The following is a 25686-nucleotide window of genomic DNA, read 5'->3' as shown; positions in this document are numbered from 1 at the left end:
CTTCAGGACTACATGTCCTTAACTTTTGAACTTGAAACTCTAAGTTCAGGACTTCAGGACTATATGTCCTTAACTTTTGAACTTGGAACTCTAAGTTCAGGACTTCAAGGTTACATGTCCTTAAGTTTTGAACTTGGAACTCAAACTTCAAGACCAAGCGTCCTTAACTTTTGAACTTGTAAGTCAAAGTTAAGGACCTATTGTCCTTAACTTTTGAACTTGTAACCGTAAGTTAAGTACTGCTTGTCCTTAACTTTTGAACGTGTAACTGTAAGTTAAGGACTGTCTGTCCTTAACTTTTGAACTTTAAACTCAAAGTTAAGGACTGCATGTCCTTAAGTTTTGAACTTGAAACAATAACTTAAGGACTGCACGTCCTTAAGTTTTGAACTTGAAACTATAAGTTAAGGACTGCCTGTCCTTAACTTTTGAAACTAAAACTCAAAGTTAAGGACAGAAAGTCCTTAAGTTTTGAACTTGAAACAATAACTTAAATACTGACTATCCTTAAGTTTTGAACTTGAAACTATAAGTTAAGGATTGTTTGTCCTTATCTTTTGAACCTGCATGTCAAATTTAAGGAATGCATGTCCTTAACTTTTAAACCTGCATGTCAAACTTAAAGACTCATGTCCTTAACTTTTAATCTTTGAACTCAAAAGAAACAAAAACAAGGTAAGAAGAAAGAAATTATTGTACGTAATTGAGACATCTGCTCAAAAATTCAGAACTTGAAAATTTTGATGATGCAAAAGGAACTACGGTACGTATTGGTAAAAGGAATAGTGAAGCAAAATCAGAAGGATCACATGATGGACCTGGTTATGTCCTAGTAATTGGAGTCACTAATAGACCTGATGCTATTGACCAAGCATGGAGGAGGCCGACCGTGAAATCGCCTTGGGTATTCCAGATGAAAATGCAACGCGAAAGAGATGAAGAAAGGGTAAAATTGTCTTTTTTCTATTAGTAGTGGCTATTTTTGCTGAGCATTATAATTAGTGGATAAAAATTAAAGACACCCTTAATTAGTGGCTACTACACGCCATTTTTACGAAGAAATATGCATAAGAGCGTTTATAGCTTTCACCAATAAAAGATGAACAACCATTCTCTTTAAATAGTAATAATAACAATAACTTAAAATTTCTATTTGTGAAAAAATCATCAAGAATACCACGAAACACTGACCATACTAATACACCCGATCCATCACGAATTCATATCTTACCATCATATGATTTTTGGTAAAATGGGTGAGATTCTTTTTAATTAAAGGTCTCGATTTTTATTTTTATTTTTTATAGGAAGCACTTTCCTCCATAATGAATCTTAGTAGGCGTTTGGACATAAATATTGTAATTTTTGAAAAAATAAAAGTAGCATTTAAAATTAAGTTGAAAAATAGTATTTGAAATTATGTTTGGACATGCATTTCACTTGAAAAAATATTACAGTTTTATGAGTGGAGAAATAAAAAATACTGAAAATTTTGAAAAACTTGTCAAAGCCACTTTTTGATTTTTGAAAAACTCATTTTCGAAAAGTTTCCAAACACTTGCAAAATTTTATGGACAAACATATTTTTAAAAAAAAAATCGAAAAAAAGAAAAAAGAAAATATCTATGGACAAACGGGTTCTTATATGATGCAAATCAGAATTAATAATATTAATAATAAATTCTCGATGAAAAACAAAAAAAATACTCCCTCCGGTCCAAAATAAGTGATTTTTTGGCCTTTTTCTTGTGGTCCAAAATAAGTGATTTTTCCAGATTTTAAGAATGAATTAATTATTTTTTTCTTACATTGTCCTTGGAGTAAATAGTATTGGAATATGTGTTAGGAGTGTTTATGTGAGATAGTAAGGTTAATATGGTCAATTACATTGCTAATTAATATTAAAAGGTGGATTTCTTAATCTGTGTGAAAATATCCAAAAAAAATCACTTATTTTGGACCGGAGGGAGTACTATTTATACGTGGAATTTCACAATTAGCAACATGAAAGTTAGTACCTTTCACTTTTATTCCCTCTCTCTCCCCCAAAGGTGGCAAAAAAGATCCCAAAATTTTCACACACACAGAAACTGAGATCCAATACCCCCCACCCCCCACCCTTGTCGGCATAACCCCCCACCCCACCCCCCACCTACCCCCTCCTCCCCTCTCTCCATTCATTCCTCTCAACTGTATCCTTTTTCTCTTTCACTACATATACAATTTCCTTTTTATACACTCACTTCCTCAACACACACTTCTCTATTTTCTTGTTTCTCTTGCCACGTTCCACTGTTGAATTTTTCCCATAGCAATTTTCAAACACTTACCATTTTCCCAAATTCAGATCTGCACCTATCCCTTCTTCAATCTTGTAAGTTTCTTTCTTCTTTCACTGGATCTGATTTTTGTTTCTTTTTTTGCTTTCCCATTTGGCCTTTTTTGCTTCTTAATTATTCTCAGCTAAGAAAGATTTAATCTTTGCTCTAATATTTTTGACCCATTAATGCTAATGAAATCTTGTTAATTTTTGTATTAAATATCATCGCTTTTTTAAGTGCATCATATTGAATCTAGCTTTATTCTCAGCTAGGAAAAATCTGATCTTTGCTCTAATATTCTTGACCCATTAATGCTAGTGCTTAATCTTGTTAATGTATTAACAATCATGGCTTTTTTTAATGCATCAGATTGAATCTAGCTTACCCATATGGCTTTTTATGCTTGTTAATTATTATCGGCTCGGAAAAATCTAATCTTTGTACTAATATTTTTTGACCCATTAATGTTAGTGCTTAATCTTGTTAATTTTTATTCACAATCATGGCTTTTTTTAATGCATCATATTGAATCTAGCTTGCCCATTTGGCTTTTTTGCTTGTCTATTCTCAGCTAGGAAAAACATTTTAATCTTTGCTCTAATATTTCGGACCTATTAATAATAATGCTTAATCTTGTTAATTTGTATTACTAATATGGCGTTTTTAATGCATCTATTGAATCTGGCTTACCCATTTGGCCTTTGTGCTAATTAAATATGCTCAGCTAGGCCAAAATCTGTTCTTTGCTTCTGTTTTTTGTACCGGTTAATTCTGATGTTTTAATCGTCTTGATTTGTATTACTCCTCATGGCTTGTGAAATGGATCATATTGGATTTCGCTTACCCTTTGGCATTTTATGCTAGTTTATTATTCCCAGCTAGCTAGGACACATCTGTTCTTTGCTTTTGTTGTTTTATCCATTAATGCTAATGCCTAGTCTTTTTTATTTGTGTTAGTAATCTTGGTTTCTTAATTGCATCCTCCCAGATCTGTGTGTTAGTTACTCTTATAGCTTTTGTTGCTGCTTGTTACTGTTTAGCTTCTTGAAATCCGTCAGCATAATGGCATTATGGTTTTTATCTCCAATGATAAAAGTTGATTTCATTGGTTTTCACAATAAATAGTTCTAATGTATTAATGCTTGAGGATCTTGTTCATAGTTAATGTTTTAAGTAGTTCTACATTTTTTTATATAGTAAATAGCATCTGGATTGTTCTTTTGTCATTTGAATGAGAAATGGAATGTGATGTAGCGGACAATGTGGCCAGTGACATAAAACATATGCCTGCTTCTAGCCAATTCTGTTTTCTGGAATTCCACTTCACCTTGTTTTTCTTGTCCAGTTCCATTTAGTACCTATTTTTTTTTTTTTTTTGGGGTTTTTTTCGGGGGGGGGGGGGAGCAAAAGTGTTTTTGCTAGTCCTTTAAAGATTAATGCTGGTTTAATCTTGCTTTTCATCAATAATTTGCTGTTGGGTTACCAGATAGTCTATGTGGCCTACATATACTTGAGAATATTGGACACGTTAAATAAGTTATGAAACATTATGTTAGTGGATCTTTGTTGCTTTTATCTCATTCTCTAACTGGCTAGAGAAGTAAACAAATTTAATGTCAAATTTCAAGGGGTAATAACCAAAGTCAGAAACCCGTACCTGAGCTTGGGAACTTTCTTGGAATTCAATATGACTCCAAAGAGTGTTTCTGAGATCATGAAAATTATACAAGAAATATATCAGTTTAATTTACAAGTTTGTTTCCCTGAGTACATGCAAGATTAGTACATACTGCAATTTCTACTTTGGTTGGCCTCTTTTAACTTCTTTTTATTTTTTGTTTTCATATTCCCTTTGCCACACTACTTGAGTGATTTCACAGGTTATTTCACCATTCAAAGAAATCCCTCTTCCCTCATAATCTGATTTTGTGCAATTTGTTAATTTAGGAGCTAACTGGTGCACCTACAATTATGTCTGCTAAGAACTGAAGGGGAAGGGTGAATCTGAAGCTTTTCTGCAGATTCTGAACTACACAAATGATGCGAGGGAGATCAGATGGAGCGCAGAAGAAGCGCTTGTTGACTTCTGTAGCTGTTGTTGCAGTTTTTGTTGTTATCCTGTATGTGTATTTTGGCTCTAAAGGCAATGGTGAATCTGCTCTAGAGTATGGAAGCCGATCTTTGAGGAAACTGGGATCTTCTTATTTGGGTGGAGATGATGACTCTGATCTTAGCAGCAAGCAAGATGAGAAATTTGGGCTCGAAGATGGTGAAGATGGCATCATTCCTAAGAGCTTCCCAGTGAGTATTCTTTTTCTTTTCTTGTTTTTCTCTCTCGTGTTGTTGCTAGATATGATTTGACAATCACTGTCATCCAACCAACCCGTGTGGCTAAATGGAGGAACAAGAAACACTTGCTGCATTTTGGTTGTTTTGTTTGTTACTTCTTAACTCTTGTGCTACTTTATTGTTTTCTTGAAAGGTTTGCGATGATCGACATTCAGAGTTAATTCCTTGTCTGGACAGACATCTCATATATCAAATGAGATTGAAGTTGGATCTAAACTTAATGGAGCACTATGAAAGACATTGCCCATTGCCTGAAAGACGTTACAATTGCTTGATTCCTCCTCCAGCTGGATACAAGGTGAATAAGCTATATCAGTACTAAATATAAGTCAAGCATATGCTCTAACTTCCAATGTTACTCAATCTTTTTTCTCATGAGACACATCTTTTTCACTTCCCCCCTTGGGTGCTGTTGTAGGTACCAATTAAGTGGCCACGGAGTAGAGATGAGGTTTGGAAGGCGAACATACCACATACTCACCTTGCACATGAGAAATCTGACCAAAACTGGATGGTTGTTAAGGGTGATAAGATTAATTTTCCTGGCGGAGGCACTCACTTTCACTATGGAGCTGATAAGTACATTGCTTCAATTGCAAATGTGAGGACTCTCTTCTTAAAATATTGTAGATCTGTTTAGAAAAAGAATTATGTTACCAGTCGTATAATTAAAATCATCATCTGTTAAGATGTTCTCAAAGTCGTCATACCTGTAATCATGGTTGCAGATGCTGAACTTTCCGAACAATAACTTGAACAATGGTGGAAAGATACGCACAGTTTTCGACGTTGGTTGTGGTGTGGCTAGCTTTGGTGGTTATCTTCTATCCTCTGATATCATAGCAATGTCATTGGCGCCAAATGATGTGCATCAGAATCAGATCCAGTTTGCCTTAGAGAGAGGAATTCCTGCATATCTTGGTGTTCTTGGTACAAAAAGGCTTCCCTATCCAAGCAGATCATTTGAATTTGCTCACTGTTCCCGTTGTAGGATCGATTGGCTTCAGAGGGATGGCATCCTTCTTCTCGAGCTAGATCGGGTATTAAGGCCTGGAGGCTATTTTGCCTACTCCTCTCCAGAAGCATATGCGCAGGATGAAGAGGATCTCAGAATATGGAGAGAGATGAGTGCACTTGTTGAACGCATGTGCTGGAAAATAGCAGAAAAAAGGAACCAAACAGTGATTTGGGTCAAGCCTCTAAACAACGACTGTTACATGGAAAGACCAGCTGGTACTCAACCGCCACTTTGTCGGTCTGATGATGATCCTGATGCTGTTTGGGGTGTGAATATGGAAGCATGCATAACACCTTATTCTGAACGTAAGTTTCCTGTCTCTTGCTTTTTGTCATTCTTGAGAATCGGCAAGCATACATGAGACAGCAGTAAAAATGGCAGATAGAGGTATCTTATACCTGGTTAACTTAGCTAGAGTAAATCATCACAAAAAGGACGTTAAAAGAGCAAGTGTATTATCATTTGATGCAAATTTGTAATAGGTGCTCCCGAAGTTACTTGGATGACTACTTGTTTTTTGCGGCTGTTCATAAGGTTACAATCAGCTCTGGTTTTCCTTTAGGAGGATAAGAATTGAAGTTCAATGGCGTCGGTTTTATTTTTTTTTGTTGGCCACTAATACTATCATTTATGATTGGTCCTGATAGTTTATTGAAGTGGTTATGTCAAAGTCAACCAATATCATATCTATATTTCCCTGCATTGTTCAACCTTTTAAGTGCATTTTGCTTGCATATATGATCCTGAATATACTTGGAGCCTTTTATGGAATGGATACATCAAATATTGTTCAATTAGTTTTCTGATACATATGCATGAGTTAGTTTTATTTATTATCAAAGCAAATAAGTTGCAAATTGTTTGAAGTTTGTAAACAATGTTAAAGTTGTTCTCTTTAGTTTTCTAAAAAGTTATTACCTTATTGTCATTTTCTGATACCAGATGACCACAAAGTTAGCGGAAGTGGACTGGCTCCTTGGCCAGCTAGGCTAACTTCTCCTCCTCCTCGTCTTGCTGATTTTGGGTATTCAACTGAAATGTTTGAGAAGGACATGGTAATCTTCTAGTCTTATTTATCAATTTCTGCCACTTCATTCCACACGTGAGATTAATATGCGTCTTGCTTTTCTTGGCTTATACACAGGAGCTTTGGCAACGAAGGGTTGAACATTACTGGAATCTTTTGAGTCCAAAGATCTCTTCAGACAGTCTGAGAAATATCATGGATATGAAGGCCAATTTGGGGTCATTTGCTGCTGCTTTGAAGGACAAAGATGTTTGGGTCATGAATGTTGTATCCAAAGATGGACCTAACACTCTCAAGATTGTATATGACCGTGGTTTGATCGGCACAACTCATGACTGGTAACGTCGATAATTTCTTACTTTACAGAACTATGTAGATTTCTCAAGTCTAGTTTTTGGGCATAAATTTTTCACCTTTAGTCTTTGGTTTAATAAGCAGTATGCTAGCGACAAAATTAACCAAAGCCACATCTTCGAGCATCTTTACGTTATAATATTCTAGCAGAAGGGGACCTTGTGAGATTCTCTTAATATGTCAATCACATGTGCATCGCCATTTTAAGTGCTTAATAAACTTTTTTGGCCATAATCCAACTTTAGAATTTATAACGATACGAAGCACGCGGACCTTTAGAATCTCTGAGAACAAGTGTTTTTCTCTTTCATCCTTCGAACCACTGATGATCATCGGAAATCTTACTTGCTTACACATCATTGAGTGCAGGTGTGAAGCATTTTCGACATATCCTAGGACCTATGATTTGCTCCATGCTTGGAGTGTTTTCTCTGACATTGAAAAGAAAGGTTGCAGCGGTGAGGATCTGTTACTCGAGATAGATCGCATACTAAGGCCTAGTGGTTTTGTTATCTTCAACGACAAACAACATGTTATTGACTTTGTAAAGAAGTATTTATCGGCATTGCACTGGGAAGCAGTAGCTGATCCAACTTCGGATCCAGACCAAGAAGGAGATGACATTGTTTTTATCATCCAAAAGAAGTTGTGGCTGACAAGTGAAAGCATCAGAGATTCAGAGTAAATAAAGTTTGCCACTAAGTACACTTCTCCTTGATTCATTTTCCCCTACCTTTTGGGATTAAGAAAAGCATACCCCTAAAGGTTTGGGAGATATCAGTTTGATTTTGTAGTATTTATGATATTTATTTCTTCCTTTTCTTCATTAACTTAATTTCCACATGTTGTTTCTTTTAGTTGATAAACAAACTCATAGACTATATATGCATTTATAGGCTATTCTTGATTTTGGCATTTGTCAAAGTTTATTTTTGCATCACTTGGAATTACTGATAAATATAAACTTATGTTGCTGAACTGCATAGATTTAATAAGTCTCATTGCAAAGTTAGCAAATTTTCTGTTGATGTACGAGAAACTTTCTACAATAAATTGGGTAGGTCGCTAATATAGTTCCCTAGCCACAATTCTCCTATTTGCTGGAATAATATAGGATGAATCTCCTCGATGTTTAGAAATAGAAAGAATAAATGTGATTTTCAATACTTTGCTTATGTACAATTACAAAGTATCAAGCATTCTAAATGGACTAGATTAATATCAATTGATCCTTTATCAGTGATTCATTGAATGATAAGTAACTACAAGTGATAGAGACAAACGATTTAAATAACAGAAAATCCAATATTTAAAATTTTGTATCGAGAATGACTTGAAAGGTGGAAACAATACCAGATATAATTTGATCATTATGCAGTACTCTCACTTGACAGCCTTTTTACAAGCGCATTAGAGGTACTTAAACTATTAAGTAATAAGTGTCTATTTTCCCTTAAACTAAATTTGTTGCAAATTCATTCATAACTAAGCGGACGTTGAACTTATTGCTTTCTTATTTTAGTTCAAAATAATTAATCTCTTATTTTATGAATTTGCAACAAAATTCAAGTATATTTACGAATGGTAAATTTGCTGAAAGTATAGCTAATAATGATAAATATAGTATAAATATTTGATGTGTCGCGTAAATTTTTCAACTTTTAATAGTGTAGCAGACTTCCCTTATAATAACATTACATGATTAGATGAAAAATATCACATACTATACATCTCACAAAGAGCAGCAATGGCCACATTGTGTAGATGACATATGAAACCTTTTACCTAACTTACAATGGACATTAACTAAAGAAGAGGCAACCACACCACACACACAAAAATAAATAAAAATAATAATGAAGTTGCTACAAATTTTGGTTTAAGTTAGATAATGTCATCTTAATGGTAATTCAAGGCCTCTAATCATCTAATGTACTCTTTTAATACTTTTCTTTCTTGCAAATTTTAAGGTACCAGAGTATGAATCATAGCTTTGTATCTCCATACTCTATACTGGATACTTATTTATTGGAGTTGAGTCAATCTTAGCATTCCGTGTTTTAGTCACCTTTCAATTGCTCTCTTAACTATGTGCAATTTTTTTTTTTTTTTTTTTTTAGGGTGTTATGTGTGAGGGGGGGGGGGGGGTAGGGGAGAGGGGGGTGTTAGTCCCCAATGTGCATTTACTTGTCGTTGGGGATATAAATATGATTTTTCCCCTTCTCAACTTTCCATGCAAGTTGATCCAGATATTACACCGATCTAATTTGCCTACGGTAATTTTTAATCGGTAAAAATTTCTAACATATCAACACCTATGTTCATAACAATAGCTATTACGTCTCAGTTTCAAACTTTTTTTTTATATTCAAGAGTACAAATATTACCGCTTTTTAAGTGGTTATATATATTGGTNGCTGCACCACACTAGAGCACTGATGACTAATGACAATACTCAACAAATTCAAATCAATACCCCCACCAATGGCCCCTCTACAAAAATAGAAAAATAGAGAAAAGAGACAAGGAGGGTCTCTTGGCAATGAAGTAAACTAATTATGGTTTGTCAATTTGCCATCAATATAATAGGGCACACTCATCATATCACATAAAAATAAATTAGTAGGCATAAATATAAAGAGACCAAGAGTCACATGCAAATGCACTTTTGCCATCATCTAACATGGTTTTAAGACCTCTGCTCCATTCAATATTCCCTATTATTATTATTATTATTATTATTATTATTATTATTATTATTATTATTATTATTTAGTTGGAGTTGCCTGTTTCTTTTCATTCTTTTTGCTATATAAATAAGTACAGTTTAAAATTTAAGTCATGTTGAAATGTCTGCCTTAGCATCGACATTTCTCTTTGCCTTCCTCTAACATTCTCGTAAACTAAAAATAGCCCACGGATGATTGAATCTTGCTGGCTATTTGTGTAACAAACCCTATATTATACAGATCTTGATTGCTGATTTGTTGTTATAAGTGACAAATGAGCGGGTTTGATCAAACTTGGACGGATCAAAATGAGTCAACTCAATAAATTGTTTATGACTCAATTAGCTCAAAAGTTTAATTGAATAAAAAATGGGATGGATCAAATAAGTGTTATAGCTCAATCCGCTCAACATGACCCAATCACCCCTCTATTTTTATTTTGCTTACTGAAAAAAGATGTGAAAATTAATGTATTTCTCTGAAATTTTTAGTTTAAGTTTTTCTAACTTTAGATAATTTTTAATTTTCAAATTTGATTTTGTATATTTGGAGTTGGATTCCAATTGGCCCAATTATTTAATGGATTACTTTGGGTTCAATCTGTTGGATCAAGTCAACAAAATGGTTATAATCCAAATTATTTAAATTTAAACGTCTAATTTATGCACTTTCTTGCAAGTAATAGCAAAATATTGGATTCTCTCCCTTTTTGTTTTCCTTCTAGCATGTGATAATTGGATGGTGGGCCTGACTTAACCGTAAAAACTAGCTTATGAGATGACAATTGTCCAAAATAAGCTGACTCATGAGTTGAGAGTCTCGACCATATAAAGAAATTTTCTCATCCCTTAATGGCCGATATGGGACTCAACACCATAGGAAGGGGATGTTTTCTTTTGGTGTTTGCTCCTTTTTTCAACTACAATTGCAGTCAAATTAAACTGCCTGCTTATACAAGGACTGGTTCTAGCCATGAATATTGAGTAAGTTGACAAGAATTATTTGGTTAAAATATCATGGTATAGCCAGTTTTCACACTGGTCAATGAAAAATAGCCAGCGTTTATCAAGTCAATGTAAAATAGCCCCTATTTTGCTGCAACAGGGACCGGTCCAGTATAATATACGGGAGTTCTGGTGCATTTGTGTACGAACTCCAGCATATTATGCTGGACCGGTATACTTTGCTAACTCCTGTAAAATTTGCGGGAGACTGGAGCACCAGTGCTCCAAACTCCAGTATATTATACTGGACAATTATACTTGCTGGAACTCCCGTAAAATTTGCGGGAGTTCCAGCATAATTATGCTTGAACTCCCATAAAATTTGCGGGAGTTCCAGCATAGTTATCCTGGAACTCCCGTAAAATTTACGGGAGTTCAAGCATACTTATGCTGGAACTCCCGTAAAATTTGCGGGCGTATTTTTCCGGATTTTGAACAGTGTTTTCGCTCAGATTTAAAGTGGCTAAATTTCGATGACTTTTGAAACTTGGCTATTTTTCAACGACCAGTGGTAAATCTGGCTATTTTTGAATTTCTCCCAATTATTTCCCCCCTCTGAAGGAAAAATTGTTTGAAAAAGAAAAGACATGAGATTTTTGTTGAAAAATCATTTTGGTTTTTTTATTTTATTTTTAAAGTTGATATCATATGAGTATTCTTCCTAAAGAAATGCGAAGCGACTAATACAGTCAGAACTTTATATATAATATAATTGTATTCATATATAACAGTCACTTACTATACAAGCCAAGTTTTCCTTAGAACCAATTTTTTAAGTTATATTTTATCTCTCTATTATAACTTTTTACCTATAACAGCAACATCCATATTTATAGCAGAATGATCTTTGTAAAATCATCCCTAATAACAGCCATATAGAATCTTTAAGGTTAATAATAATAATTCTAAAATAACACACAATCTTTTCCATTGAACAAAGTTCTATTTTGCATAAGATTTCAAGATTTGCACATGATATTTTTTCTATTGGACAAATGCCAAAAATATATTTGGATAGAAGATTTAACTGTTAAACTCCTAGATTGTCTTCCAGATAAAGCTATTGGATACCTTTTTGCTAAAAATTTGGACACAAATCTTCGCTAATTCAAGCGTTATATCGCTAGTAAGATAATGAAATCTACTAAACAAGCTACAATTATAAAGTTCTTCCATTAATCTTGAAATAATTTATTTTCCTAAGTAGCTTTACAATGTGTGCCCTAGAGTTTAAATTATTATACGTTTAGTTATGAATTTATTAATAATGTATTAGCTTTCTTCAATATTTAACAAGTGAAATATGCATATTTTTTGAGATTTTAAATTTGAATAATTTTTTTTATCTTTTATATGTAACACTGGAAAAGGAAAAATAGTTGATTTTTGGATAATTTTTATTTATAACTGCCAAAAAATATTTAAAACCTCAAATATTATTATAGGTGTATAATTGACTAGACACGAAGTTTAAGAAAGAAAGTAGTAAGATTTTTGAAACTTGTTATCTAAACAAAATTATAAAAAATTGTGCAGCTATAAATCATCTTATTATTAAGGTTAAAATAAAGGTTTTAAATTAAATTATTTATAAATAAGACAATATTACATATTTTTGGGATAAACTGAGAAAAGTACTATACCAAAAATTAGGACAAGGGAGCAACAAATAGTAAGCTAATTTAACAATAAGATATGAAGGAATTTACACTTTAATCCAAGGTTGAACCAAACACACTACACTAGAAAGTAGTTTGGCCCTAATTAAAAAAGCTATCTACTAAATTTTGTTAATGGTGATTTAATAAAGAGAATTCAAGTAGATTCCTTGGTCATAATGCAATTGGTAATCTTTAATGTTTGACTAATAATCAAAGACAATTAGTTTAATCCAGTGGGATATTTGTCAAAAGGCCCTTTTCATTTGCCAGTAAGGAGATTTTGTCTACCCAAATTGAATTAAAAGATGGTCCCCCATTGAAATATTGTTACCCTTAATTTTGGGGCAATTTTCCCACTATACTTAAATTGCCTTATAACGTGGGGTAAGCCATTACCAAATCTTATCCTCATTTGAAGGGAAACTTTCCTTTCCTTTCATTTATTTGAAGAGCTTTTCAAGTCAAAATTCAAATTTAAAGATCTCTGTTTGCAACAAATTTATGGAGAGAAAAATAAAATTGCAATCACAAACAATTATAAAGAAAAAAAAGAATTTTATTAATAAACATTGCAGGTTACAACTCTGTTTATCCCTTGATTCTTCCCTTCGATTTATTCAACGTGATTCGAACATAGGACTTTAACCAAGACATGTTTGACATGTCTTTGATCTCTTAGTGAATATTCCAAGAGTTTATTTATAGGCATGAATTAGGGTTTGGGTGGAGTAGGCACCAAGTAATCCTAATAAATTCTTAATATTTCAAGAGTCGTCTTGAATTTAGGATTTATCTTGATCTGTTAAAATTTCAGTGTCTACAACCTCATTAGGCCTCTTTTGGTATTCAAATATTAATCTTTTTAAAAAGTTTAGCAAAACTTAGGTCCTAAGTAAAACTGTTAAAGTCACTTGTGGACCGCTGTATAATGTGATTTTTCAAGGTTTGCCTACGCATGAGCCATCTTTGTATAACTTTTATCCAAGTCCAATTCATAGGTTAAAACTCAAGATAATTATCTTGTAATGATACTTTCTCCAAGGGGTGTAAATAGGTCTGGTTGTCTTAATTTTTTTCATTTATACTAAACCAAATCAGCTATGTCAGTTTTTAAATCTATAAATCAAATCAAATCAACGAAAGTCAATTTTTCGGTCTCAGTTTTTCGATTTGGTTTGATTTTCTCAGAATTTTTTCCGGCAAGGCTTTCATAGTACAAAATATGTAACTAATACTCCTTTTTTATTATAGCTCAATAATACAATTTTTATATCAAATCAACAACTAGTCGAGGGTTTTTTCCCGGTTTGACTCGGTACAAAGAAATGAGATACAAAAAGTCAATGGATATTTAAATTTGAAATTAGATGAACGTAAAGCATGTACGAGGAAGAATACAAAGAGGATGCGCTTTTGATTTCCTCTTTAAGGAAGAGCTAGTTGCTTTTTTTTATTTATTTAAAAATAAGGATCGATTAAAAAATGCAGTGAGTACTAAAATTGGAAGTTTCATATCGAAATATTAGAATAAAACTCATATTTTGTTTCCTGTAAAGTCATGAATAAATCATAGAAGTATAAATTTCGCTTAAATTTGAACCCAGAAAAAAATCGCTTAAAAAGGAAGAAAGATGATGAAAATTGGAATGATAAGTGAAGAGGAACCCAATTTTATCATTGACATAATGACATAGAATGAAGGCATAAATAAATATGGAATATATTGAATCAATTCCGGCGTAAAAATAAATAAATTGTGAAACAAATGGTTCAAATCTCATGCTGAGATTACTCATTGTATCGTATTTATTCTTTTATTCATTTCTTACAATGTAGTTAGTGGAATAGTTAGTGAGCTGTCAAATGGTAAGTGACAGCTGTCATTAGTTAGTTGGTTAGTCTAGTCATTGGTACATGTTTTATAAGTAGGAACTCTAATTACATTTTCCATTTTTGAGTTGATAAAATGAAGAGCTCAGCTCCTTTTCTAGAAACTTCAGTTCCGTTCCTTTCCTTTCTGTACATCCTCTGATTCCTCCATTGGAGCTCCTGTTGAGCTCGTGTTCCTCAATTTCACATGGTATCAGAGCGCAGGCATTAGTCCTAGAGCCTTCTTCCTTCGTATTTCAATTATTTCTATTTATACATAAAGAAATTGTTCGTTGTTTTTGGGAATTAGGGTTCCTGTGTAAGAATCGATCAATTAGTCGATTCACCTCAGTAATTCAGTTTTGCCGACAACGATTTCAACTTTGTTGAACCAAATTATGGATGAAGATGACGAAATTCCAGTGACAGATAAGACAACCCTAGATTCTACGAGTCCGCTGTACATGCATCCGTCGGAGAGTGCCGGATCTATGTTAGTGCCGGTGGCTTTTGACGGAACTGGCTATAGATCCTGGAGAAGAGGAATCCTCATAGCACTCTCCGTGAAGAACAAAGTAGGCTTCATCACCGGATGCAAGAAACCAGATCCCAATTCTAGTACCCTCGATCAATGGGAACGATGCGACGACATGGTGACCTCGTGGATCTTAAACTCATTGTCTAAAGACTTAGCAGACAGCCTACAATATGTCAATGATGCTATGGAACTTTGGTAGGAATTGGAAGACAGGTATGATCAAACCAATGGTGCTAAGTTGTATCAGCTCCAGAAGGAGATAAATGATTTGAGTCAAGGAAATTTGGACATTACTGGATACTACACAAAAATGAAGAAGCTTTGGGAGGAACTCAATACACTGAACATACATGCTAAGTGTGCTTGTAAATGCACATGTGGAGCTAAAGAGAACATGCACAAAGCTGAGCAGGACGGAAGATTAATCCCATTTTTGATGGGCCTAAACGAAGTGTACTGTGGTGAGAGGAAGTATTTTGATGATGAATCTACTCCCAACAATAGCCCAGGCCTTCTCTATTCTCATTTAGGAGGAAAAGCAAAGGGAAGTTAAGACAAGCATTCACTTTTTGATGGATTATGCTGCCTTGAATGCAAATGGATTAGGAAGCAATAATTTCAGGACAAACTACACTCGGCAGTGGAACAACAACACAAATAATGGATATAGGAGAAATCAGTTCACTAACAGACCTCGATTGTTCTGTGAGTACTACAAAAGGGCAGGGCACACTAAGGAAAAGTATTATAAGCTTCATGGATTCCCACAGAACTTCAAATTCAATAAAGGAAGAAGGATTGCAGGAAATGTGCTTGGGTCATCAAGTGAAGGAGCTGCAGTAAAAGATGATGGAAATAACTCTCAGAGTCAGGGGCAAGGTCGAACGATGCACAACCTAACTAAGGAGCAATATGGACAGCTACTCATCATTTTGGAGAGCTTTCAAGGAAGAGGAGACAAATTCGGAAACAACACCATAAATGAAGGAGCTGTGAATTTTATAGGTATCTCAACATCCTCTACTCGTTTTGATTTTAGTGATCAATTGTGTGAGAATTCCAATTCAAGTGCTGACACTTGGATACTTGACTTTGGAGACACAAACCATATGACATATAATAATCATTACTAACCAACATCAGAAGCTTAGTTTATCCCTACCTAGTTACCCTACCTAATAGTTACAAAGTAAAGGTGACACTAATTGGTGACGTAATCCTTAGTCCTAAGTTTAGTCTCATAAAGGTCCTTTTTGTGCCCAGTTTCAAGTTATTTGATATCAATTCATTCCCTGACAGTACAACTTGATTGTATTGTGATATTTACCAAGTTTGTCTGCATCCTTCTATAGGGCCCTTCACTGAAGAGGCCACTGGAGATTGGTAAAATCAAGACTGGTCTATACTTCCACTGTTCAGACAACTACAACACTGGTTCTACTTCCCCTGATTCAACTAGTGCATCTTTTCCATGTCATACTACAAATAAAGATAAGGTATACTCTGTAGTTAACACATCTAGTTCATTTTTTCTTCCTCGTTTAGCTAGTACTAATAAGCCACATTCTACCATCCCTGTTGCATCTACTTTTGTTGTTCCATCTCATAGTAGTAGTGAGAATAGTTCATTTTCACATATGCATCATTCTGTAAACAACTCAAGCATTAAAAGTGATTTTTGTTTGTCTGAGGCCTCCTCAACTACAAAGAACTTGCTTGATCTCTTGAGGCATAACAGATTGGGACATGTACCTTTTGTCAAAATGAAAGGAATCTCTTCTATACCTGTTACTTTTGCACCCAAACAACCTTTTCTTTTCCCTATTTGTCCAATGGCAAGACAAACCAGATTGCCTTTCCAAGAAAGAACAACATTAACCACTAAGATCTTTGAGTTGTTACACATTGACTTATGGGGTCCCTATCATGTTACAGGACATAACAAATATAAGTACTTCATCACACTTGTGGATGATTACAGCAGGTCCACATGGACTCATTTGCTGAGCTGTAAAAGCAATGCCCTGCATACTATCAAGGCCTTTTTCTGCCATGATAGAGAACCAATTCAACACCAGTATCAAAACTATAAGAACTGACAATGGCCTTGAATTAACTAGTTTTAAAGCCACCTCATTTTTCCAATCAAAAGGCATCATACATTAGAAAACATGCCCATATACACCACAGCAAAATGGAGTGGTGGAAGGAAAACACAAATACCTGCTAGAAACAACCAGTGCACTCTTGTATCAATCTAAATTACCCATGAATATTGGGGAGAGTGTATCTTGATCTCTACCTATTTGATAAACAGATTACCCTCATCATCACTCAAAGCTAAGTGCCCATTTGAACTATCGTACCTGAAGAAACCAAATTATTCCCATCTTATAAGCTTTGGGTGCCTATGTTTTCCTACTAACCTCAAAATTCACAAAGATAAATTTGAACCAAGATCCACTCCTCATTTTTTGTGGGATATCCCTTTAGGAAAAAAGGTTACAAGGTACTAAATCTGGCCACAAAGAAAATAAGTGTCTCAAGAGATGTAGTATTCTATGAAAATGTGTTCCCATTTGCCTTGTCTACTAGTCCTAGTAAAGTATTCCCTTCATTTCCTCAAATGAGATCACATCTATCAGATGAGCTCTTTCTTGCCAATGATATAGGAGTCACTCCACACTCAGTGACTGAAAATCACCATGAAGTGTCACCAAGGACTTTGTCTAGGAATGAGCAATTGTTTGAATCAGATCCAATGTCACCTCAACCCCTTTATTTTGATAATAACTCAACATTTTCTCGGTCACCCTTGGACAGACAGACATCAGGAACTTTTCCTGTTGCTGATAGTCCAACTGTCTTTACTCAAGACCAAAACATCTTAGTTTCAGATCAGAGTAGACCTTCCACAACCCTGAAAATTCCTACTTACCTTAAAGACTATGAGTATACAATTCCTAAATTACAGGATGCTCACCATGACAAGTCCCCATCTTCTAGTGATAGCCAAAGCACATCATCCTTTTCTTTTACTACTTCTACACCCATACTTCATTATAATTCCCTTAATGCGCTAAGTTCTAACTGTCAACACTTGATGGACATTGCCTCACATGAATGTGAACCTAGTTCTTTTGAGGAAGCTGTTGTGAAACCTGCTTGACAAGCAGCAATGAATCAAGAATTCCAAGCATTATATGCAAATAAGACTTGGGATTTAGTTCATCTTCCGGTTGGAAAGAAGGCAATAGGGTGTAAGGGTGTATAAAATCAAACATAAAGCAGATGGAAACATAGAAAGGTTTATGGCAAGATTAGTGGTGAAGGGTTACACACAGCGGGCTGGGATAGATTATATAGAGACCTTCTCACCAGTAGTGAAGATGACAACTGTGAGAGCTTTGATTACAACAGCAGTCAAGAAAGGATGGCAAGTTTTACAGTTGGATGTCAAAAATGCATTCCTCCACGGAGATCTCCATGAAAAGGTGTACATGGAGGTGCCACCAAGGCTGGTTGTGGAGAGGCCAGGTTTAGTGTGCAAATTAAACAAGTCCTTGTATGGGCTCAAACAAGCAAGCAGACAGTGGTATCAGAAATTAACTGAAGAATTATGTTCTAGGGGGTATACTCATCCAATGCTTGACTACTCCCTGTTTTATAAGAAGGTTAAAGGATCAGTAGTGTTTGTGGATGTCTATGTAGATGATGTCCTTATCACATATACTCACTTGCAAGAGATTGAGTCTTTGAAGAACTTTCTGCACAACACATTCAAGATAAAAAACCTGGGGAGGCTTCACTACTTCCTAGGCTTAGAGGTCCAATACACAGACAAAGTTGTGTTGATGTCACAGAAGAAGTTCACTATGGATCTTTTGAAAGAATTTGGATGTATAGATTGTCCTCCTATGAATTCTCCTCTAGATTCATCTGTGAAGCTGAAAGCTGATGAACGAGCCTTATTAACAGACCCTTCCTACTACAGGAAGCTAATTGGGAATCTCAACTTCCTCACTAACACTAGGCTCGATATTGCTTATAGTGTACAACATCTTAGTCAGTTCGTGCAAAGTCCCAAGGAGCCACATTTGAAGGTTGCATATCATGTCCTAAGGTACTTGAAAGGTGACCCAACCTTGGGAATTTTTCTTACTAATGATGCAGACTACACAGTGAAAGCCTTCTGTGATTCAGATTGGGCAAGTTGTCCCCAATCCAGAAAATTAGTCAGTGGATACATTGTATTACTTGGGGATAGTCCTATTAGTTGGAAATCTAAGAAGCAGTCCACCATTTCTTTATCCTCTGCATAAGCTGAGTATAGGTCAGCTAGGATGGTTGTTGGAGAGCTTGTTTGGCTTGCCAGGCTTCTTACTGAGCTAACTGTTACTCTATCCTTGCTTATTCCTATATTCTGCGACAGCCAAGCTGCCCTACACATAGCAAGGAATCCCGTGTTTCACGAGCGTACGAAATACATTGAAGTGGACTGCCACTTTATACGAGACCTGTTGCAGGAAGGATTGATTTCTTTACACCGCATTTCCACTAATAACCAATTAGCCGACGTTTTTACCAAGTCCTTGACAGGGATCAAATATTCCACACTCCTTGGCAAGTTGGCAGTGAGATTACTCATTGTATTGTATTTATTATTTTATTCATTTCTTACAATGTAGTTAGTGGAATAGTTAGTGAGCTTTCAAATGGTAAGTGACAGATGTCATTAGTTAGTTGGTTAGTCTAGTTATTAGTACATGTTCTATAAGTAGGAAAACTAATTACATTTTCCATCTTTGAGTTGATATAATGAAGAGCTCAGCTCATTTTCTAGAAACTTCAGTTCCGTTCCTTTCCTTTCTGTACATCCTCTGATTCCTACATTGGAGCTCATGTTGAGCTCGTGTTCCTCTCATTGGTTTTACAATTTCACACATTGAATTAGGAGGAACAATTATATGGGTCAAAATTATGTCTAGTTTAGCAAATTCAGACGGACAAGCTGAGGCCGAGTTCCAAACCAAGCGCAGTCCGGTGGCGAGGAGTCGCTCAAATAGAGAGACCAGCACCGAGGTCGAGCAGAGGGTAAACGGCTGCAACTGTTAGAATGTTCCTAGGATTATGAATAAGAATATTCTACAGAATATTCCCCCATATTGTACTTTTTTAGGGTTTTCTAGGGATATCCCTGATAAATAGGAAGAAAAAGGAAACAGAAAGGGGATCAGAACTTTTGTGAAAGAACATCTTGTAAAGAGTTGGCTATTAGGAATATACAAAAAGCTGGTGTTGTCTCTCTTGTTTGGTTCCATCACATAATATTCCTCTTTAGCTCACAAGATCCAAGAACACATAGTCCACTTCATTTGTCTGATGTCACGCGTTGTAGTTAGAAGAAGGAATCATCCATCTCATCCAACATTTGGGTAACAAATTCCTTCTTATCACATCTAATGCCATTTATCGCATTTATTGTATGTTTTCGTCCTCGTATTAATTACTAGTCATTGAGCATTAACTCAGCATTTGTTAACTTGGACGCAGACCCATACCGTCTAAGTAGATCAATTTCGGATCTAGAATTTATTACTTTTAATTTGGACTCAGCAATATCTATTTATTACATTAGTTTAACTAAAAGGGTTTAAAACTTTCTGGTCAAACAATTTGGCGCCGTCTATGGGGAATTCCTTGTTAAAAGTTTAGTTTTTTCTAGATCTAAAAAAAACAACAAAAGTTTTTTTTTCTTGCTTGCACAAGCTAACAATGGCAGGAAAAAGAGAGGAAAGACTGAAAGTAGTGATGGGTGTCACTACCAATCTCCTAGGCACCAACAACGAGGTGGATAGGGAAGACTAGGAGAATGTGACGCCGAGCGTTTCACCCAAGCAAAGAGATTTACCCCCTCCTCATGGGAGCGTAACCGCTTCAAATGAGAAGGGAGCTTCCATGTCCAATGTGCAAGAAGCGTGGCCCGCTGTGAAAAAGTTATTGTAGGCGTTGCTGACAAGTACCCTAAGAAGTATACTCGATAAACCCGCTCAAGGAGCGAATAGGAACACCGCACGAGTTAACACCCCAATAACCATCAACGAGCAACACGCTCCTCCCCCAACAGGTAACCCTCACACCGTTGTTGATGCAGGTAACGATGCCCTCGTAGCTGTTCTAAAGAAAATGGAAAAAATGGAGAATGAGAATAAAGCGCTCAACGACCAAATGAGGGAGCAACAAGAAAGAGTTGATAAGATACCAGGTGCCAAGAAACTCTTGCCAAAACGGGACATTGGTCGATTCGTGGAACAGCCATACAACGAGGAGGTAGCCCCACATGCCATACCCAAAACTTTTAATTTGCCACCATATCTGAAAATATACGACGGCACAAAGGAGCCTGAAGACCATATCATTCATTACATCACAGCGGTAAAAGGAAATGACCTCTCGAAAGAGCAGGTACCGTCGGTGCTGATGAAGAAGTTCGGCAAAACCCTAACAGGGGGAGCCTTAACATGGTACTCACAATTACCAGCACGTTCCATAATGACGTTCAAAGAAATTGCCGATAAGTTCGTCATCGCCCATGCCGGGGCCAAGAAAGTAGAAACCAGAGTGAATGACATATTTGCCGTGAAATAGTAACCTGGCGAAGGACTCGGGGACTTCCTTGCCCAGTTCAATATAGTAAGAATGAGCCTACCAAACGTAACAGAAGGGATGGCGGTAGCGACCTTTCAAAACGGGTTAAACAGGAATGGGTCAAGGGCGACCAGAAAATTATTAAGCAGACTCATGAAATACCCTCCTACCACTTGGGAAGAAATTCACAACGCTTACTGTGCCGAGGTGAGGGCAGATGAAGACGACCTCAATGGTCCGACCCAACGGCTAACGACAGTCCAAATGGAATCAAGGAAAGATCGTCAAAATGACAGCCGAAGAGATCGCGCAGGCCCATGCCTCAATTAGGAAAGGCACCAACCATACAACAGAGCAACCATCCCATTATCTCCCTACCAAACCGAAGGGGCGTCCCGGCTACAAACGGGAACTCAACAAAACGAAAGAGGTATGGCTCAATTATTATCTGCTCACAATTTTTGTGTGTCTCCTTCAGAAATAGTTTACGCCCTGGAGAAGCTCGACCCCAAGGTGAAATGGCCACAGAAGATGAAGTTGGACCCAAATTCTAGAAAGTCGAATGCCCTATGCGAGTTCCATCAGGAACGGGGCCACAAGACCGAGGATTGCATAGCCCTATGACAAGAAGTAGTGAACATGCTCCACCAAGAACATTTAAAGGAGCTGATGAGCGATCGAGGGAGAGCCAATTTCGCCCCTGGACGAGAACCGCATCAAGGCCCCCCAAAGCCACCCTCCCCCGCCCGCACCATACAAATGATCATCGGCAGAGGCGATGAAGCAACAATCAACCATATGATGTTCACCACCACACACAAATTAAAGCGATCGATCACCCATGAACAGTATGATGACCTTGAAGACAATATCATCTTCGACAAGTCGGATACCCATGGTTTGACCTTTCCTCATTTCGACTCTCTTGTCATTACTTCACGAATTTCAGATAACGATGTAAAAAGAATCATGGTAGACGACGGGAGCGGTGCGTGTATTATCCACCTCCGAGTTCTCACAAAAATGAGACTCAAGGATAAGATAGTACCACGTTGTATAACACTAACAAGTTTTAACAATGTAGTTGAATGAACCTCCGGAGAGATAACATTGCCCGTTTTGGCCGGGGGCGTCACCCTGGAAACAACATTCCATGTCATGAACCAAGACACAACCTACAACGCCATTAAGGGCGACCCTGGATACACGCCATAAGGGCCATCCCGTCCAGTTTATATCAGGTCATCAAGTTCCCTACCCTATGGGGAATATTCAGCATCCGCGCTGAACAGCGCAAAGCTCAAGAATGCTACCGCATCGCCCAAGATTGCACATACACTCAACAGTTAAAAGAGGAAGACTTAGGAGCATAGCAATTACCGAAGTCGGGGCCCGAGCCCGACGAACAAACAGACGTCGTCAGAGACCTCGACGTCGTGGAAGCCACAGGGTCAACAGTGGAAGACTTCGATCCCGTCCAGCTGGACGCAAGCGACCACAGCAAAAAATCCTACATCGGCCACAAACTCACAGAACTAGGTAAATTCCATAATTTTTTAACTAACAACGCCGATTTGTTTGCTTTCTCCCATGTAGATATGCCAGATATCCCGGAAGACATTGCAACACACAAGCTGAATGTCGATCCACTCTACCCGCTGGTATGACAAATCAGAAGAAAGTTCAATGCTGCAATCAACGATGCCGTCCACGAAGAAGTAGAAAAATTGCTAACCAACGGTTCCATTCGAGAGTTGAAATACCCCCAATGGGTCGCTAACGTGGTCATGGTGAAAAAGAAAAATGGGAAATGGCGCATGTGCGTAGACTTCATGGACCTAAACAAAGCCTGCCTGAAAGACTCCTTCTCGATCAACTCATCAACGCAACAACAGAACACGAGCTATTAAGCTTCTTGGACGCCTACTCAGGCTACACTCAAATCCTCATGGAGGAGGAGGACCAACAAAAAAAAACTTCATCACCCACCAAGGGACGTACTGCTACAGAGTCTTGCCGTTCGGGTTAAAAAATGCAGGGGCGACGTATCAAAGGATGGTCACCAAGATGTTCAAAGAGCAACTCGGCAAAGCGATGGAAGTCTACATAGAAGACATGTTGTCAAATCAAAAAGAAAAGATGAGCACATCGACCACCTGAGGGAAGCCTTCGACATACTCAGATGATACGGCATGAAGCTGAACCACGAGAAGTGTGCTTTCGGCGTAACCTCGGGAAAATTCCTCAAAATTTTTGGTGTCACAAAGAGGCATCGAGGTCAATCTCGACCAAATCAAGGCTATAGAGGGAATACCTGAAATTTTGACCAACAAGAAACAAGTGCAGAAGTTGACCGGCTGTATAGCCGCCCTGTCGAGGTTCATCTCACGATTCTCTAACAGATGTCACAAATTCTTCAACGTTCTCAAAAAGGACAATGGACTCCAGTGGAATTCTGAATGCGTCAATGCCCTAAGAGAACTAAAGGCATACTTGTCCTCACCCACATTACTCGCCAAGGCAGAACCAGGCGAACGTCTCTTAATCTACCTGGCCGTATCAAACGTCGCAGTAAGCGCAGTCTTGGCCTGTGAAAACAAAGGTACGCAATCTCCAATCTATTACATTAGCAAAACCCTGGTTGATGCCGAAACGAGGTACCCCCACCTCGAAAAACTGGCCCTGGCATTAATCGTAGCTTCACGAAAGCTGAGACCCTATTTCCAATGCCACCCCATCTCGGTAGTCACGACCTTCCTCCTAAGAAGCATCTTACATAAACCCGAGTTGTCGGGTAGATTGGCCAAGTGGGCCATCGAATTAAGCGAGCACGATATAACATATCAGCCGCGAACGGCGATAAAGTTGCAAGTACTTCCCGACTTCAACGCCAAAATAACATCTGAGGCCGAGCAGGAAGTTGCCCGTACCTCTCCCAAGTTACACAACCTATGGGTCCTGTACACCGATGGTGCCTCCAATGCGGCAGGATCCGGACTGGTACTCGTGCTCGAGGTCCCAACGGGCGAAGTCATTCGCCACTCCATACGGTATCCAACATGACTAACAATGAGGCCGAGTATGAGGCCGCAATTGCAGGACTAAAACTAGCTCTCAAGTATGGAGCACGGCGAGTCATCCTCTGATGTGACTCACAACTCGTCATCAACCAAGTCACGGTGACTTTCCAAATAAAAGAACAAAGGCTATAAATATATCAGGCAAAAATTCATAAGATACTGCCCGAGTTCGACGAGTGCCAACTCGACCAGATACCTCGAGCACAAAACATCGGAGCAGACGGCCTTGCCAAATTAGCAGTGGCCACCAAGAACATAAGCGGAAAAGAAAACGTGGCCACACTCCTCCGTTCGTCGATAGACCAAATTGAGGTACGCACTATAAACTTGACTTGGGACTGGCGCAACCATATTATGTCATATTTGTAGGACGGAGTGCTCCCACCCGACAAAAAAGAAGCCAAGAAGCTTTGAATGTAGGCGGCACGATACAACATCATCAACTATGTGCTATACAAAAGAATGTTCGGAGGTCCCTTGGCATAGTGCCTAAGACCAAACCAAACTAGGTGCGTCCTCGAAGAAGTACACGAAGGCCACTGCGGGGCACATACTGGTAATCGAGCCCTCGTTAGATGCCTCATACGGGCCGGCTATTACTGGCCCACCAAGAAAAAGGAAGCCGCCGACTTCGTCCGAAAGTGTGAACAATGCCAAAAATACGCTCCAATGATCCACCTAGAGGGCGAGCACCTCCACTTCGTCACATCGCCTTGGCCATTCATCAAGTGGGGATGGACATCATCGGACCCCTTCCAGCGGGACGAGGTAATATACGATTTCTTTTAGTTTTAACTGACTATTTTTCCAAGTGGCTAGAAGCAGGTGCATTCGCCCAAATACCCGAACAGGAAGTTATCACATTTATATGGAGAAACATCATATGCCACTTCGGGATCCCCAAAGAAATCAGTTGTGACAACGAACCCCAGTTCACTGGAACAAAGACCGCCAAGTTCTTTGAGAAATGTCATCAAGCGAATACTCTCCACGCCATATCATCCTGTAGGCAACGTCAGGCGGAATTCTCCAACAAAACAATACTGAACATCATGAAGAAGAAGCTTGAGGACGCCAAGGGACTGTGG

At 37.5% G+C, this 25686-nt stretch overlaps 2 protein-coding genes across 2 annotated transcripts; both read left to right on the top strand.

The window, feature by feature from the left end:
• Window positions 1-2215: 2215 nt before the first annotated feature.
• Window positions 2216-8045, top strand: LOC109237488 (probable methyltransferase PMT3). Its single transcript, XM_019403801.1, has 8 exons — window positions 2216-2374; window positions 4269-4622; window positions 4804-4968; window positions 5089-5271; window positions 5399-5993; window positions 6631-6743; window positions 6833-7053; window positions 7439-8045. Exons 2-8 carry the CDS (start codon window positions 4359-4361, stop codon window positions 7752-7754), a joined length of 1857 nt encoding a protein of 618 aa, XP_019259346.1. The 5' UTR covers window positions 2216-2374; window positions 4269-4358; the 3' UTR covers window positions 7755-8045.
• Window positions 8046-18181: 10136 nt separating this feature from the next.
• LOC109237474 (uncharacterized mitochondrial protein AtMg00810-like) lies at window positions 18182-19192 on the top strand. Its single transcript, XM_019403786.1, has one exon. The coding sequence runs from the start codon at window positions 18182-18184 to the stop codon at window positions 19190-19192; it is 1011 nt and encodes a 336-aa protein (XP_019259331.1).
• Window positions 19193-25686: the final 6494 nt, after the last annotated feature.

This window comes from Nicotiana attenuata, unplaced genomic scaffold (genome assembly GCF_001879085.1).
Source record: "Nicotiana attenuata strain UT unplaced genomic scaffold, NIATTr2, whole genome shotgun sequence".
In the NCBI taxonomy this organism is placed as follows: domain Eukaryota; kingdom Viridiplantae; phylum Streptophyta; class Magnoliopsida; order Solanales; family Solanaceae; genus Nicotiana; species Nicotiana attenuata.
The sequence above is the reverse complement of the archived record's forward strand: the minus strand, read 5'-3'. Positions and strand labels throughout refer to the sequence as shown.